The 19490-nt window shown below is 42.1% G+C and overlaps 1 protein-coding gene across 2 annotated transcripts in view; it reads right to left on the bottom strand.

Annotated features, from left to right (window-relative positions):
- The window catches only part of DOCK3 (dedicator of cytokinesis 3), a 276655-nt gene that overhangs the window by 156725 nt on the left and 100440 nt on the right, over positions 1 to 19490 (bottom strand). For both annotated transcript variants that reach the window (XM_082265832.1, XM_082265833.1), the window contains exon 4: positions 17729 to 17784. In XM_082265832.1, coding sequence (XP_082121958.1) covers positions 17729 to 17784 — 56 coding nt within the window. The remainder of the gene's footprint in view (positions 1 to 17728; positions 17785 to 19490) is intronic.

Here is a 19490-nt window from a genome sequence, read left to right as displayed (position 1 = left end):
ACACTCCCATGTCCAGGTCTCCGAGTTCCCGGCACCTCACTGACTGTAGGAGAGGTAGGGAGTCAGTAGGGACTTCCTGGTACCCTGCAAGATTTCTATCACTTCCTGTTGTGTCCGGAGTTGGCCTTTAAGTAAAAGAAGTACCCCCCAAGTTCATTCTATTCCTGTACCCCACACTTCCATATCCAGGTATACGAGTTCCTGGCTCCTCACTGGCTGTAGGAGAGGTAGGGAGTCAGTAGGGACTTCCTGTTCCCCTGCAAGATTTCTATCACTTCCCGTTGTGTTCGGAGTCAGCATTTAATTGTAGAAGTACCCCTCCCCCCAGTTCACTCCACTCCTGGACCCCACACTACCATGTCCAGGTATACAAGTTCCCGGCTCCTCACTGGCTGTAGGAGAGGTAGGGAGCCAGTAGGGATCTCCTGTTCCCCTGCAAGATTCTGGTCATGTCTAGAGTTAGCCTTTAATTAAAGAAGTACCCCTCCCCCCAGTTCACTCCACCCTTGGACCCCACACTCCCATGTCCAGGTCTCCGAGGTCCCGGCTCCTCACTGGCTGTAGGAGAGGTAGGGAGTCAGTAGGGATCTCCTGTTCCCCATCAACACTTTTATCACATCCTGTTGTGTCCAGAGTTGGCCTTTAAGTAAAATAAGTACCCCCCCCCCCAGTTTATTCTACTCCTGGACCCCACACTCCCATGTCCAGGTCTCCGAGGTCCCGGCACCTCACTGGCTGTAGGAGAGGTAGGGAGTCAGTAGGGATCTCCTGTTCCCCTGCAAGAAAATACGAAAAACGGGAGCCCCATTGCTCCTTTGTTTCTCATATAACCCGGAAAAAGCCATCTCGATGGGAAGCCAATGGATGAGAATCGGCTCCCCGTGTCCCTGGATGGGAAACCTTCTCGGATCCGGTTGGATGTGAATGAGTAAATATTCCGCAATCCTAAGGGTAGAGCAACCGCAGCGCACAGGACCGGGCAATACTCGCTATTCGCTTTGAGCTGCGTTTGTACACCGCCACGGTTGCAGTCGGCGCGATTACATAAAAAACCTATCCGGGAGTATCGGGAAGACCCCTTCTGTCTGCTCCAGATCGATCGGCACCATGTGACCAACGCGAGGGGGATCGTCCGTGCGCAACAGCAAAGCATGGCCAACGACTGCGACCAATCAGCTCTCACCATCCATTGGCTGAGTACAGAAGTAGAGACCGAAAGGGACATCCTGATTGGCTGTTGTGGGCAACAGAATCTCTGTATTAGATATGTAGGTGGCAGGCCTGCTCCATGTTCATACCCCTCACCCGCCATATGATGCCAGAGACACGGATACAGGCGGGTGATGTCATGATGTATGGGGCTGCATACAGACAAGAGAGCAACAGGGTGACGGCGACAGAAATCTGAGCGCGAGCTTCATATCCGCCATGGAGGGAGATATCACTGCAATGGTTAACGGACATCCCCCTCCCCCCCCCTCCCCAGCACACACACACCGTGTCCCCCGTCTCTGTGTCACACGTCCCGGATTCCAGGTCCTGCGGGATGGCGTATGGCAGCGGCGGTCCAGGGAGCGCGCTATGTGTGCAGAGAGATTCTCCTTACCTCTCCTCTCTCCTCTCCGCTCTGTGCAGCAATGAGACATCCAAAAAGGAGGAAAATATAAACCTCCCACGTATTCTGCACAACCATCCTCTGCGCACACACGCAATGCATACACTGCATACACAATACACGCAATGCATACACTGCATACACAATACACGCAATGCATACACTGCATACACAATACACGCAATGCATACACTGCATACACAATACACGCAATACATACACTGCATACACAATACACGCAATGCATACACTGCATACACAATACACTCAATGCATACACTGCATACACAATACACGCAATACATACACTGCATACACAATACACGCAATACATACACTGCATACACAATACACTCAATGCATACACTGCATACACAATACACGCAATGCATACACTGCATACACAATACACGCAATGCATACACTGCATACACAATACACGCAATGCATACACTGCATACACAATACACGCAATGCATACCCTGCATACACAATACACGCAATGCATACACTGCATACACAATACACGCAATGCATACACTGCATACACAATACACGCAACGCATACAGTGTATACACAATACACGCAGCGCATACACTGCACACACAATATGCACCGCACACGCAATGCATACACTGCATACACAATACACGCAACACATACAGTGCATACACAATACACGCAACGCATACACTGCACACACAATATGCACCGCACACACGCAATGCATACACTGCATACACAATACACACACCGCACACGTGATGCATACACTGCATACACAATATACGCAATGCATACACTGCACACACACAATACGCACCGCGCACGCAATGCATATACTGCATACACAATACACGCAATGCATACACTGCACACACAATACGCATAAACTGCACACACAATACGCACACCGCACACGCAACACATACACTGCACACACAATACGCACACTGCACACGCAATGCATACACAATGCAGGCAACGCATACACTGCACACACAATACACGCAACACATACACTGCATACACAATACACGCAACGCATACACTGCACACACAATACACACCGCACACACTGCATACACATTACACGCAACGCATACACTGCACACACAATACACGCAACGCATACACAACACACACAGCGCATACACTGCACACACAATACACACACTGCACACGCAATGCATACACTGCATACACTTCACACACAATACACACTGCACAAGCAATGCATACAGTGCACACACACCGCACAAGCAATGCATACACAATACACGCAACGCATACACTGCACACACAATACGCACACCGCACACGCAACGCATACATTGCATACACAATACACGCAATGCATACACTGAACACACAATACACACACCACACACGCAACGCATACACTGCACACACAATACACGCAATGCATACACTGTATACGCAATACACACAATGCATACACTGCACACACAATACGCACACCCAATGCATACACTGCATACACAATGCATGCAACGCATACACTGCACACACAATACAAACACCGCACACGCAACGCATACACTGCATACACAATAAACGCAAAGCATACACTGAACACACAATACACACACCCCACACGCAACGCATACACTGCACACACAATACACGCAATGCATACACTGTATACGCAATACACACAACGCATACACTGCACACACAATACGCACACCGCACACCCAATGCATACACTGCATACACAATGCACGCAACGCATACACTGCACACACAATACGCACCGCACAAGCAATGCATACACTGCACACACACCGCACACGCAATGCATACGCTGCATACACAATACAGGCAACCCATACACTGCACACACAATACGCACACCGCACACGCAACGCATACACTGCATACACAATACACGCAACGCATACACTGAACACACAATACACACACCACACACGAAACGCATACACTGCACACACAATACACGCAATGCATACACTGCATACACAATGCACGCAACGCATACACTGCACACACAATACGCACCGCACAAGAAATGCATACACTGCACACACACCACACACGCAATGCATACACTGCATACACAATACACACAATGCATACACTGCACACACAATATGCACACCGCACACGCAACGCATACACTGCATACACAATACACGCAATGCATACACTGAACACACAATACATACACCACACACGCAACACATACACTGCATACACAATACACGCAATGCATACACTGCACACACAATACGCAAACTGCACACGCAATGCATACACTGTATACACAATACACACCGCACACGCAATGCACACACTGCATACGCAATACACACACACTGCACACGCAATGCATACACTGCATAAAATACACACACCGCACATGCAATGCACACACTGCATACACAATACCCACACTGCACACGCAACGCATACACTGCACACACAATACACACCGCACACGCAATGCATACACTGCATACACAATACACACACCGCACACACAATACACACACACACCACATGCAACGCATATACTGCACACACAATACACACACCGCACACACAACGCATACACTGCACACAGAATACACACGCCACGCATACACTGCACACACAATACACACACTGCACACGCATTGCATACACTGCACACACAATACATACACCGCACATGCAACGCATACACTGCGCACAGAATACACACACCGAACATGCAATGTATGCACTGCACACACACAATACACAAACCGCAAACGCAATGCATACACTGCACACACACCACACAGGCAATGCATACACTGCACAGAATACACACACCGCACATGCAATGTATACACTGCACACACAATACACAAACCGCACACGCAATGCATACACTGCACAGAATACACACACCGCACACGCAATGTATACACTGCACACACAATACACAAAACGCACACGCAATGCATACACTGCACACATACCACACACGCAATGCATACACTGCACACACACCACACACGCAATGCATACACTGCATACACACCACACACGCAATGCATACACTGCATACACACCACACACGCAATGCATACACTGCAAACACACCACACATGCAATGCATGCACTGCAAACACCACACAAGCAATGCATACACAACACACACACAACGCATACACACCACACACGCAATGCATACACTGCACACACACCACACACAGACGGCACACACAACGCATACACTGCACACGCAATACACACACCATACATGCAACGTATATACTGCACACACAATACACACGCCGCACACACAACACATACACTGCACACACAATATATTCAATGTACACACAACACACACTCCACATGTTTCATAGAATATGTAGAATGTACACACAGCACATACTCTGCATGCACACAACACTCATAGCACACACAGGCGTGTAGGTGGTGTGCAGGGTGGTGGGGGGCACACACACACACACACACACACACACACTGTATAAGTGCGACTGTGCGATAAAAGAACTTGTATTGAAACATTGCAGAGAGAGTTGACAATAAACCCGGGGGGAAGCAGCCGGGAACACTCACAGCTCCAGCGTGTAGAGCGCGGGTTTCAGCTGAACTGACAGCGCCTGTTAGGAGAAGCAGAATGCGGCCTGGCCGTGTCGTGCCCAAGCAGGAAGATGTCCAGAGAAGCTGCCAGCCCTGAGCTTTCCCTTCTCCTCAACCTTTCCCTGCCGCTAGTTCTGTCCCTACCAGGCGGGGTGCCTGTCCCTACTCTACCCACTCACAAAATGCACACCAAGCCTGGAAGCCAGGGCTTTAAATAGGCTCTGCCTGACCCAAGATGGCTACTGGAGTCACATTGGGTGGCAGCATCCAATTGGATAGCTTCCCTAGTGACCCCGGAAACCATAGAGGAACCCTGTTGACCTCCTCTCCAACTGCACTGTCGCTGCCGATGAGCGCCACCTACAGTGAGGAAAGTAGACTGCCCCTGCCCACAGGTTGTGTGCTTTACACCTGCTGTACACACAACATTCACCAAAACTGAAACATGTAACATGCATGTAATAGTAACCTAGAAACAGTACAAAATACACTGATCTCCCTAAGTGTGCAGGGGGACTGGTCTTGTCTCCGCCCCCTCCTGTACTACTCTGCAGGCAGCCTGTAGTGGGTGGGGCCTGCTGTGCCCCTATCAGAACTCTGCTCTCTCTCCTTGTGCAGGGTAACTGGTCTTGCTCCGCCCCCTCCTGTGGGTTTCTGTAGTGGGTGGAGCCTGCTGAGTCCCTCCCACCGCTCTGCTCTCTCTCTCCTTGTGCAATGTGACTGGTCTAGTCTCCGCCCCCTCCTGTAGATTTCTGCAGGGATCCTGTAGTGGGTGGGGCCTGCTTGTCCCCTCCCACAGCTCTTCCCTCTCTCCTTGTGCAGGGTAACTGGTCTTGCTCTGCCCCCACCTGTAGCTTGCTGTAGTGGGTGGAGCCTGCTGAGTCCCTCCCACCTCTCTGCTCTCTCTCCTTGTGCAGGGTAACTGGTCTAGTCTCCACCCCCTCCTGTAGATTTCTGCAGGGATCCTGTAGTGGGTGGGGCCTGCTTGTCCCCTCCCACCTCTCTGCTCTCTCTCCTTGTGCAGGGTAACTGGTCTAGTCTCCGCCCCTCCTGTAGATTTCTGCAGGGATCCTGTAGTGGGTGGAGCCTGCTTGTCCCCTCCCACCTCTCTGCTCTCTCTCCTTGTGCAGGGTAACTGGTCTAGTCTCCGCCCCCTCCTGTATATTTCTGCAGGGATCCTGTAGTGGGTGGAGCCTGCTTGTCTCCTCCCACAGCTCTGCTTGTCCCCTCCCACAGCTCTGCTCTCGCTCCTTGTGCAGGGTGACTGATTTTGTCTCCGCCCCTTCCTGTACTTTTCTGTAGAGGGTGGAGCCTGCTGAGTCCTTCCCACAGCTCCGCTCTCTCTCCCTGTGCAGGGTGACTGGTCTAGTCTCCGCCCACTCATGTAGATTTCTGCAGGGAGCCTGTAGTGGGTGGGGCCTGCTTGTCCCCTCCCACAGCTCTGCCCTCTCTCCTTGTGCAGGGTGACTGGTCTTGCCTCCACCCCCTCCTGTAGATTTCTGCAGGGAGCCTGTAGAAGTTGGGGCCTGCTGGTCTCCTCCCACAGCTCTGCTCTCTGCACAAACTATATATAGCGCAGTAATGATGTCACAGCCGCTTTTACAAGATAATATCTTGGTTTGCAAAGGCATTGGGTGCACACAGAGTGGATTTATATGCCTTACGGCTGTTGAGGAATATATTTAAATTAAATTGTGTGTGCCCGGAGTTCAACTTCAACTGTCCGTGCCACGTCTGTCTATTCCTTAACCACCCATCTGCTTCATCGGAGCGAGCCTGCGTGCCAACCCCGATTATCTTCTGACCAATGAAATCCTGCCATCTGTCCCCCGAAGGCCAGGCTGAGTCCAGGAGCCACCGAGTCGCACATCCTTCACCCATGAGGATGCAGAAAGTCAATGAGGATGAGCTCAGAAAGTGCACCCGCTGCCCCAACAAGCCGCCGGATGCAATGATGCCCATGAAATTTGCATAGGGTGGGACCGCGCGCTTATTTATGTGGAGGGGGAGGATGAATTTTTTATAAATGTTCCTCACTTTAGGAGCGATGTGTGCGACTCATCTGAGAAAATGTCAAAACGCAGCGCCAGGACTCGCATGTTGACACCCCCCCCCACCCCCCAGCTCAGGAGAGCGGTCTGCAATGCGCTGGAACGTTGGTTACATTGTGTACAACCATTGTTACCCCAAGATTACGGAGCGCCCCCCCCCCCCCCCCGGCAGCTGTCAGTCTATTCCTAGGACCCCCCAAACCTCCAAACCTGGGATCACTGATTTCCCTTATCCCGTACAGTTGTCATGCCATACCTAATGCCTTCACAGTACATGGAAACCCTAACTGGGGGACACTTAGGGGTGCAATATTATTATTATTATTATACAGGATTTATATTATTATTATTATTTTAATTATCAATATTATTATTCAGGATTGTTATTATTGTTATGTTTTTATAAATTATTATTATCATTACTATATAGGATTTATGTTATTATTATATAGGATTTATATTATTATTATTGTTATTATTATTATGGGGTTTTATTATTATTATAATCATCATTATTATTATTAATAATATTATTAATAATAATAATAATAATAATAATAATAATAATATATAGGATTTATATTACTATTATTAATATTATTATGACTGTTATTATAATTTTGGGTTATTATTAGTATTAGTACTATTATATAGGATTTATATTATTATGATTATTATGATTCAGGATTGTTATTAATATTATTATTATTACTCATAGTTACATAGTCATCTTGAAAAAAGACACAAGTCCATCTAGTTCAACCAGAACCATTAAAAAAATAAATAAATTAATAATAAAAAAAATAAAAATAAAAAAACATACAATCCCATATACACAATTCTATACCCACAGTTGATCCAGAGGAAGGCAAAAAACCCCAGCAAAGCTATTATTATATATGATTTATATTATTAATATTGTTAATATTATTCTGGGTTTTTTGATATTATTATTATTGTTGTTATCAATATTCTGGGGTTTTATTATTATTATTATTATTATTATTATATAGGATTTAAATTATTATTAATATTATTATTATTATCTAGGATTTATATTGCTATTATTAATAATATCATTATTGTTATTATTTTTCTGGGTTATTATTATATAGGATTTACATTATAATTATTATGATTTAAGATTGGTATTATTATTATTATTACTCACAGTTACATAGTCATCTTGAAAAAAGACAGTCATTCTAGTTCAATCAATAAAAAAAAAAACAAAAAAAAAACAAAACATACAATCAATATACACAATCCTATACCCACAGTTGATCCAGAGGAAGGCAAAAAAAAAAAAAAAAAAAAAAAAAAAAAAAAAAAAACAACAACCCAACAAAGCTATTATTATATAGGATTTATATTATTATTATTGTTGTTATTATTATTATGGGTTTTTATTATTATTAATATTATTATTGTTATCAATATTCTGGGGTTTTATTATTATTATTATTATTATTATTATATAGGATTTATATTACTATTATTATTCAGGGTTTTTATTATTATTTTTATATAGGATTTAAATTATTATTATTGTTAATCGTATTCTGGGTTTTTATTATTTTTATTTATATAGGATTTATATTATTATTATATAGGATTTATATTACTATTATGACCATTATTATTGTTATTATTATTATTATGTTTTTTATTATTATTATGACATAGGATTTATATTATTATTATTATTATTATTCATATTACGATTCAGGATTGTTATTATTATTACTCATAGTTACATAAGACAGTCATCTTGGAAAAAAAAAAAAAAAGTCCATCTAGTTCAACCAATAAAAAATAAATAAAAAAATAAATAAATAAATAAAAAAACATTTAATCCCATATACACAATCCTTTACCCACAGTTGGTCCAGAGGAAGGCAAAAAAACTCCCAGTAAAGCTAATATTATATAGGAGTTATATTATTATTATTATTATTATTATTCTGGGTTATTATTATTATTGTTGATGAAAATACTGTGGTATTTTCTTTCTAAGTTATTTTTTTAAATTTTAACTTTCGAGCTGCAAAGAAAAGAACCTAAGAGCATTCGATACTGGTCCATTAGAGCAGCTACTCCGCTCCATCTAGTGGCCATATTGTGGTATTTTCTGCCTTCATTTTTTTATTTTTAATAAATAACTTTTGAGCTGCAGAGGTATCGCAGTGAATATTACACTCTTTAGCTCCATCTAGTGGCCACATTGTGGTATTTTCCTCCTTAATTATTTTTTATAACATTCGAGCTGCAGAGAAAAGAACTTAAGAGCATTTGATACTGGTAATTTAGAGCAGCTCATCAGCTACATCTAGTGGCCATATTGTGGTATTTTCCTCCTTTTTTTTTTTTGATAAATAACTTTTGAGCTGCAGGGTTACTGCAGTAAATATTACACTCTTTAGCTCCATCTAGTGGCCATATTGTGGTATTTCCTCCCTTTTTATTATTTTTTTAATAAATAACTTTTGAGCTGCAGAGGTATTGCAGTAAATAATACTCTCTTTTGCTCCATCTAGTGGCCATATTGTGGTATTTTCCTCCATTTTTTTTTCAATAAATAACTTTCGAGCTGCAGAGGTATTGCAGTAAGTAATACACTTTTTAGCGCCATCTATTGGCCATATTGTGGTATTTTCCCCCATTCATTTATTTGTTTTTGCAATTAATAACTTTCGATCTGCAGAGAATACAACCCAGGAACATTCAATAATAGCCCATTTCAACAGAATACATTTACATACAGTTTTAATGAGTGAACAGCTAAGCCAGCTAAGCATTTTTTTTTTTTTTTTATAAATGCAACTCTTTGTTTACTATGTATCATTAACCTCTTCCCGTCCAGAGACGTACCCGTACATTGCTGGATTTTTGGTGGTTATACTGGGATGACATGCAGCTGCAGGCATCACCCCGATACTGTTTTTTAGAGCCGGCGGTCAGCTCTCTTGTAATAGCAATCAGAGCTCCTTACTAGTCGCAGGATTGCTATTATTTCTCCCGTTGGAAGAACAAAGTGACAGTTATTTTCAGTTGCATCCAATGAGATTTAAAATGACAGTCACATGGCTAAAATAAAGATCATTGGCCTTGAGTTAGAGCTTTGTGAATTCAACTCATTAACATGTTGTATTCCCTGTGTGACAAGATGGCAATGCAGGAGCACATTTGGGAGACGGGCAGAATGTTGTCACCCTAAACCAGGAAGTGCTTAGAAAAGGACCTTTATGGCGGGATAACAGGTATTAATTTTATGAAAGCTGCAGACTTGAATACAATTAAAATGAGTTCCAAAATGACATTAGACTAAGAGGACTAGCACACCAGGATAAGGACATTTTTTGGTGAGTTATTTCAGATAACATTTTAAAAAAGTGTCAGTTCTTTTCAGTTAACAGCAGGAAATGGATACCTATTTAATAAATGTCAGTTATTTTTATGTAACATCAGGAAAAAGATACATATTTTGCAAAAAGTGATAGCTTGTTTAAGTTAACATCAGGATAATGATACTCATTTGAAAAAACAAAAAACAAAACATAAAATCCCATATACACAATCCTATACCCACAGTTGATCCAGAGGAAGGCAAAATACCCAAGCAAAGCATGATTCAATCAGTTTTTATTATTATTGTTATTATTATTATTATTATTATTATATAGGATTTATATTATTATTATTATTGTTATTATTATTCTGGGTTTTTATTATTATTATTATTTTTGCTGTTATCAATATTCTGGGTTTTTATTATTATTATTATATAGGATTATTATTATAATTGTTATTATTATTATATAGGATTTATATTACTATTATTATTATTTAGGGTTTTTAGTCTTCTTCTTATTATTATATAGGATTTATATAATTATTTTTGTTGTTGTTATTAATATGGGTTATTATTATTATTTAGGATTATTATTATTATTGTTGTTATTATTATTATATAGGATTTATATTACTATTATTATTATTCAGGGTTTTTCTTCATCTTATTATTATATAGGATTTATATAATTATTATTGTTGTTGTTATTAATATGGGTTATTATTATTATTATTTTTATTATATAGGATTTATATTATTGTTTTTATTATTCTGGTTTATTATTATTATTATTATTATTATTGTTGTTATCAATATTCTGGGTTTTTATTATTATTATATAGGATTATTATTATTGTTATTATTATTATATAGGACTTATATTATTATTGTTATTATTATTATATAGGACTTATATTACTATTATTATTATTCAGTGTTTTTATTCTTCTTATTAATATTATATAGGATTTATATAATTATTTTTGTTGTTGTTATTAATATGGGTTATTATTATTATTATATAGGATTATTATTATTATTATTGTTGTTATTATCATTATTATTCAGGGTTTTTATTCTTCTTCTTATTATATAGGATTTATATAATTATTATTGTTGTTGTTATTAATATGGGTTATTATTATTATTATTATTATTATTTTTATTATTATATAGGAAAAGGATACATATTTTCAAAAAGTGATAGTTTGTTTCAGTTACCATCACGATAATGGAACTTTTTTTTTTTTTCTTAAGGTGACAATTATTACACCAAGATACTTGTTTTCATGGAGGTGACAATTTTTTTTAGTTGTATCCAATGAGATTTGAAAGTGAAAGTCACCTGGCAAAAAACACCACGGGTCAAATCTTTGTGAATGGAACCCATTGACATGTCAAAGATTTTAGTGACTAGGTTTAATCACAAAAAATAAATTGAGTAATTTCATTACAAAACTTCCAAACGTGTTTGCTGACAGTAATCTCTCCAGAGCTCTCTGAAAATTACCCCTGGAGGAAACTCAGAGATAGAAAGCTGCTTCCAGACCCCACCTATGGCCACTCCATAGTATGTGAGGGTGTCAGGGGTGTCATGGCAAAGAACCAAAGCCACAGTCACAAGCAGATGACTTTTAGTGATCTCAGCAGCCCAGCATTGTAATGTGGTCTCTTTGATCCAGACTGAATCTTATCTTCGTATCGAGTGTTATAGATCTTTCCTTCCTTCATACGGTCTGCGTCTCGCTCTGTTGCTCCTCTCAGCAGGCACAAGGCTTCCAGATTGATTAGCGTGGCAGGTGTACCCGGCCTCGGTTCCCCCCACCGCCACGGGACTCCATAATGCCGCAGACTGGATCGTCTTACATGAAACCTTCACAGGCTCCTATTTAGCACAAGGACACAGCCAAGACGCGGGATTTCCTGGTCAGCTGTACCCCTGATGCAGCACTACCCGGGGGGATGGGAGGAGGGGGGGGGATATTAGTAAATACTGCCTGAATCCATTCATCGTGTGTATTAATCTTAGTGAGCTTTGTGTATTTAGGGGCCTTTCACACCAATGCCCTTAAAAAAGCAGTATGGGTTCTTAACGCGTTTCAACGCATTTCTGGTGCGTTTTCTGGATTCCTTACTCCCAGCATGCACCTGTAAATCTTGGACATGCGACTCAAAAAAGGCATCAAAAATGCACAGCGGGTGCGTTTGTGATGTGTTTTTTAAACAGGGCACCAAAGATGAAGCATGCAGGGCTTTTCATAATGCACCGCGCCTGCAGCGCCCTGATGTAAAGAGTTCCATAGGATTTAAAGGGAAATATTTTTACTGTGCTTTTGGTACTTTTCACGGCGGGCGTTTGCAGCAAAAGCGCATCAGTATCAAAGGGAGTCTTAGGCTCCATCCATACAAGCGTGACTCCAAAGTTGCACGATTTCAAGTGTGACTTTGGAACACGACTTGGCACTCTCTGGAACAAAGTCGCATTAAAGTAGCGCAAACACCTTTTCAACCTTTAAGTCGCCACAAATTGATCAGGTGCCATTGAAAAGAATGGGCTGAGATTTGTCATGCGACTTTGATGCCCAAAGTCACTTTACAAGTGTGAATGGAGCCTTAGGCCCCATTCACACAGGCGGACCGTTCAGATCCTCCTGTCCGTTTTTTTGGCGGATCTGAACGGATGCCCATGCATCTCTATGGGGCATCGGATGTCAGCGGAGACATGTCCGCTAACATCCGATCCGTTAAATCTGGACGGATGGAAACCCTATTTTCCATCCGTCCAGACGGTCCGTTTCAATCCGATTCCCCCATAGAGGACAGCGGGGATCTGATAGCTCTGTCTCCGCACACAGCGCAGAGACAGAGCTGCCATCTGCCTGCTGACCGGGGAATCAGCGGATCGATCCCCCGCTGAGAAAAACTGAGTCCGCCGACGGACTCCTATGTGTGAAAGGGGCCTTAATGTTTTTGTGACACATACATTGGGGAAAATATTGATTTGATCCCCTGAAGATTGTTTAAGTTTGCCCACTTACAAAGAAATGAAGGGTCTATAAGTTTTATCATAGGTGTATTTTATAGGATAGAGACAGAATATCAACCAAAAATCCAGAAAAAACACATGATACAAATGTTATAAATAGAGTTGCAGTTCAGACAGTAAAATAAGTAGTTGATCCCCAAGCAACCAACAATAATTCTGCCTCCCACAGACTGGCTACATTATGTGCTCATGTGGTGCACAGATTAGTCCTGTCGATGTAAGACGGTGCTCCTAACGACAACTCGTTATGTGTATCGAAGACACCTGTCCACAGAATCTTTCTTCCATTCCAACCTCACCATCATGGAAAGACCAAAGAGCCGTCAGAGGACGTCAGGGAGAAGATTGTAGACCTGCACAAGGCTGGAATGGGCTACAAGACCATCAGCAAGAAGCTTGGTGAGAAGGAGACAACTGTTCGAGCGATTATTAAAGAAATACAAAATAACAATCAATTGGCCTCCGTCTGGAGCTCCATGCAAGGTTTTGCCTCATTGAGGAAGGATGATTATGAGAAAAGTGAGGGATCAGCCCAGGAATACACGGGTAATGGGAGGAGCTTGAGAATGATTTCAAGGCCGTTAGGACCACAGTCACCAAACAAACCATTGGTAACCCAATACCCCGCCATGGATTGAAATACCGCAGCGCCCACAACGTCCCCCTCCTCAAGAAGGCACATGAACCCCCATCTGAAGTTTGCCAATGGACATCTAAATGATTCAGAGAAGGACTGGGAGAAAGTACTGTGGTCAGATGAGACCAAAATTGAGCTCTTTGAAATTAAATCTACTCACCATGTTTGGAGGAAGAAAAATGCTGGCTATGACCCTAAGAACACCATCCCTACAGTCACCATCCCTACAGTCACCATCCCTACAGTCACCAACCCTACAGTCACCATCCCTACAGTCACCATCCCTACAGTCACCATCCCTACAGTCACCAACCCTACAGTCACCAACCCTACAGTCACCATCCCTACAGTCACCATCCCTACAGTCACCATCACTACAGTCACCATCCCTACAGTCACCAACCCTACAGTCACCATCCCTACAGTCACCATCACTATAGTCAAGCATGGAGGTGGAAGCATGATGCTTAGCAGCTGTTTCTCTGCTAAAGGTTCAGGCTGACTTTGCCGCATTGAGGGGCCAATGGACGGGGCCACGCATTGTAAAATCTTGGATGAGAACCTTCTTCCCTCACCCAGAACACTGAAGATGGGTCATGGATGGGTCTTCCAGCATAACAATGACCCAAAACATATCACCAAGGCTCAGGAGGAAGAACATCAAGGTCATGGAGTGGCCCAGCCAGTCTCCAGAGTTTAATCCTATAGAAAATTTATGGAGGGAGCTGGAACTTCGAGTTGCCAAGCGACAGCCAAGAAACCTTAAGGATTTAGAGAAGATCTGTAAAGAAGAGTGGACCAAAATCCCTCCTGAGATGTGTGCAAACCTGGCCACCAACTACAAGAAACGTCTGACCTCTGTGCTTGTCCTAATGATCGACCGATATCGTTTTTTTAATGCCAATACCGATATTTTGGTCACCGGATATCGGTATCGGCCGATATTGGCCGATATTTTCGGACATTTAAATTTTTTTTATTTTTTTCAGGTACTGTTGTGGAGGGATCTGGGGGTCTAAAAGACCCCAAACCCCTCCTCTGCACTTAAAAGGATTCAAAACGCCAAGTTTGGCTGTTTCGAATGCTCACATTTTTTTTTATTTGCCGCCGAGTGCCCGGAAGTGATGTCACTTCCGGGTTTTTTTACATGGAGACCCAATCAGAGCCAAATGTGGCTTTGATCTGGTCTTCTCTGCGGCGGCTGTGCAGGCTGGTTGCCCCGAGTCTCCCGGGGGGCGGGACATCCGGGCGAGCCGCGGAAGGCACCCGGAGGGGGCGTCCCCTCCCGCTCCTTGTAATGACAGCTGAGTGGCTTCTCAGCCGCATTGGTTGTTATTACAAGACAGCCGACCGTAGGCTATGGACGCCGGTACCGGGGTGATGCCTCTAGCTGCAGGCACTTTCCTGAAATATCGGCAATATCGGTAACCTCCGGGGCCGATTCCGATATATTGGGGAAAGTGCATATCGGCCCCCGATATATCGGCTTTGCCAATAATCGGTTAATCCCTAGCTTGTCCACAAGGGTTTCTCCACCAAGTACTTTTTGCTTGGGGATCAAATACTTATTTTACTCACTGAACTGCAACTCCATTTATAACATTTGTATCATGTGTTTTTTCTGTATTTTGGGTTTATATTCTGTCTCTATCCTATAAAATACACCGATGATAAAAATTATACACCCGCCATTTCTTTGTGGGCAAACTTACACAATCCGCAGGGCATCAAGTCATTATTTTCCCCGGGTACAATGTAACTTATTCCAATAATTTGTCATTTTAGAAACAACAGAAAATGAATGTAAAGAATACTTTCCTCCAATAGAATGCAGCTTCTGCCGCGGCTTCTCACACGGGCCCGGGTCAGAGGTATGTCTCGCTCTGGGAAGTCTGTGATCCGGCGTTGGTGATGGGAATGACATCGGACACATGTAGGCTCCCCAGAGAGTCGTCGCTCGCTCCTTTTTATTAATGCAGTTTATGTGTCGGGTACTCGTATGTGCTGCATAATTCACAGACTCCCAGAATCCTCTCTGCCACATCCGCGGTTAATCTTCTGACATCTCCTACTCGGTGACAATGTCGGCGGTGACACAGAAAGGAGCATTTGTGACAATTGCCACTCCAGGGAAAAGGACGCTTTATATGAGAGGACAGAGAGAGCCCAAATGGAGGGGGAGGGATGACAGCGATATCTGCACTCCCCTTCAATGTGCCGACCTCCATCAGGATAGACGCAGATTTGCTATGTGTCACCTCCACGGAAAACTGGTATTCAAGTTTTCCATGGTTGCCAGGCTTGCCATTCTGAAGGACAATCTCTCATTGTGGGAGGGGCAGAGACACAAACTACTACAGGAAATCTCATCATTGTGGGAGGGGCCGAGACCCAAACTACTGCAGGAAATCTCACCATTGTGGGAGGGGCAGAAACACAAACTACTGCGGGAAATCTCACCATTGTGGGAGGGGCAGAGACACAAACTACTACAGGAAATTTCATCATTGTGGGAGGGGCCGAGACCCAAACTACTGCAGGAAATCTCACCATTGTGGGAGGGGCAGAAACACAAACTACTGCAGGAAATCTCACCATTGTGGGAGGGGCAGAGACACAAACTACTACAGGAAATCTCACCATTGTGGGAGGGGCAGAGACACAAACTACTGCAGGAAATCATACCATTGTGGGATGGGCAGAGACAAAAAAACTATTACAGGAAATCTCAACATTGTGGGAGGGGCAGAGACACAAACTACTTCAGGGAAATCTCATCATTGTGGGTGTGGCAGAGACACAAACTACTACAGGAAATATCACCATTGTGGGAGGGGCAGAGACACAAACTAGTGCAGGAAATCTCACCATTGTGGGAAGGGCAGAGACACAAACTACTGCAGGGAAATCTCACCATTGTGGGAGGGGCAGAGACACAAAATACAGCAGGAAATCTCACCATCACGGGCGGGGCAGAGACACAAACTAGTGGAGAGAAATCTGAACATTGTGGGAGGGGCAGAGACTCAAACTACTGTAGGAAATCTCACTATTGTGGGAGGGGCAGAGACTCAAACTACTACAGGAAATCTCACCATTGTGGGAGGGGCAGAGACACAAACTATGGCAGAAAATCTCACCATTGTGGGAGGCGCAGAGTCACAAAACCATTGCCTGCCTGCTTACAAGAATGCAGCCTGCTACAAGAATGCAGCCTGCTACAAGAATGCAGCCTATCAATTTACCAGGAACTAGCAACATGTTTCAGGCACTTTGTTCCCTATGCTTTGTGTTATGACTTCCTGAGTGAATGACAGGATAAAACTGCAGAGGGTGTAGGTGACAGTTTGGTTAAACGCAATCACTATGCATTCCCTTTAGGCTTTGGGCCGCGGCACTCACCCTCGGTTGCTGACTATTGCCTTCTTCAGGTGGATGATGCTGGCTGGAAATATCCCCTGTGGAGGAAAGATGAGAGGTCAGTAGATTATCACGAATATAAAAAAAACATAGGTTTTCATGTCTTCCCATAAACAAGCATGATAAAGCAGAACCATGGCAAGTCTTATAAATATTCACACATTCTTAACAAGCAGAAAGTAAGCATTAAAACAATCCCTCACTGACCTCTGTAGCTACAGTTACAGTGGAGCAATTCATTCTCTCATTTGTAAAGAGAATCGGTAAAGCAATTCAAATCTGGCCTCAGCACTCTCCCCTCCTCCTGTAATCTGTGCTTCTATAAGAGACTTTCTGTGCTGGGAGCGTGCTCACTGCGTGCTCCCAGTAATGTGACTGAGCTGTCAAAGACAGATCCCGATCTCTGCTGATGATCAGCAGCCAGTGGGACCGGCTCCCCAGCATGTGACCACTGTAAAAGCCAATCATAGAGGTCACGTGATTGGCTGATCCTTACAACACCCCCCCTCCAGGCTTGAAGACCCTCTAAAGGGATGCCGGGGCTGGACGGGAAGAGGTTAAGTATATTTGTAAAGTGTTTATGTAAATAGTAACACTTTATCAATATTTTATAAACATTGTTTCTCTAAGAACTGTATGTGCAGAACCAAAACATTTGTATCGTTTCCATTCGTTATTTCAAATAATTTTGTTTAGTTAGATTTGTTAAATTCGTTTAATTCATTTTCAGAATTCATTTGATTTATTTGTTTTGGCATTCATATACAATTTTTAGAATTTGGTCAAATTGTATTTAATTTGACCGAATTCCAAAAATTCAAATCAAATTCGAATTGACATTCAAATTTATTCAATTCATAATTCAAATTTCAGAAGACTATTATATTCTTTCTAATTTATTCTGTTCTATTCTATTGTTTTTTTCTATTCCATTCTCTTATTTTCTATTTTATTTTAATTTATTCTATTCAAATTCAAATTTATTCTGTTTGAAATTGAAATTTCAGGAGATGGTTATATTATTTCTATTTTATTCTATTCTATTCTATTAAATTGTATTCTATTGTTTTTTCTATTCTATTATTTTCTATTCTATTAGTTTATATTCTTTTCTTTTATAGTCTATTCTAATCTATTCTATTCAAATTTGAATTGATTCTGTTATTTTCTATTCTATCCCTTTAATGTATATTCAATTTTATTCTATTCTTTTGTTTTCTATTCTATTATTTTCTATTCTACTCTTTTATTTTCTATTCTGTTCTGTTTTACTCTATTCTATTCTATTTTATATTCTATTTTATTCTTTTATATTCTATTCCTTTATTTTCTGTTATATTTTATTCTATTCAATTCCTTTAATGTATATTCTATTATTTTCTTTTCTTTTATTTTCGATTCTATTTTATTCTATTCTTTTGAAATTTAATTTTATCATTTTGGATTTGTTTAAATTCATCCCTATTTTCATTCGGATACATGCGAATCTCCGAGTAACTAAACATTTGTCTGAATTTCGATTTGCACATGTCTATTTGTAATCATTGAGTTTATTACCTATGCATCTTGTGCTTCCTCCTTAGTAGTGACTGAACCTTCCTGTTCCTGTCAGCCAACTTTCACAGGACATTATCCTCACCCTGTTGGCTTCACCAACCGATCTCGGGAGGTTCAGGGTGACTTCTAGTATGCAGCAGGGGCAGCTTCCTCCTCTCTATCCTGACTGCCTACCTATAAGCAGAGC

The sequence above is a fragment of the Pelophylax lessonae genome (genome assembly GCF_965119305.1).
Source record: "Pelophylax lessonae genome assembly, chromosome: 8".
Classification (NCBI taxonomy): domain Eukaryota; kingdom Metazoa; phylum Chordata; class Amphibia; order Anura; family Ranidae; genus Pelophylax; species Pelophylax lessonae.
Note: the sequence above shows the minus strand (reverse complement) of the source record. Positions and strands in the feature narration are given on the sequence as shown.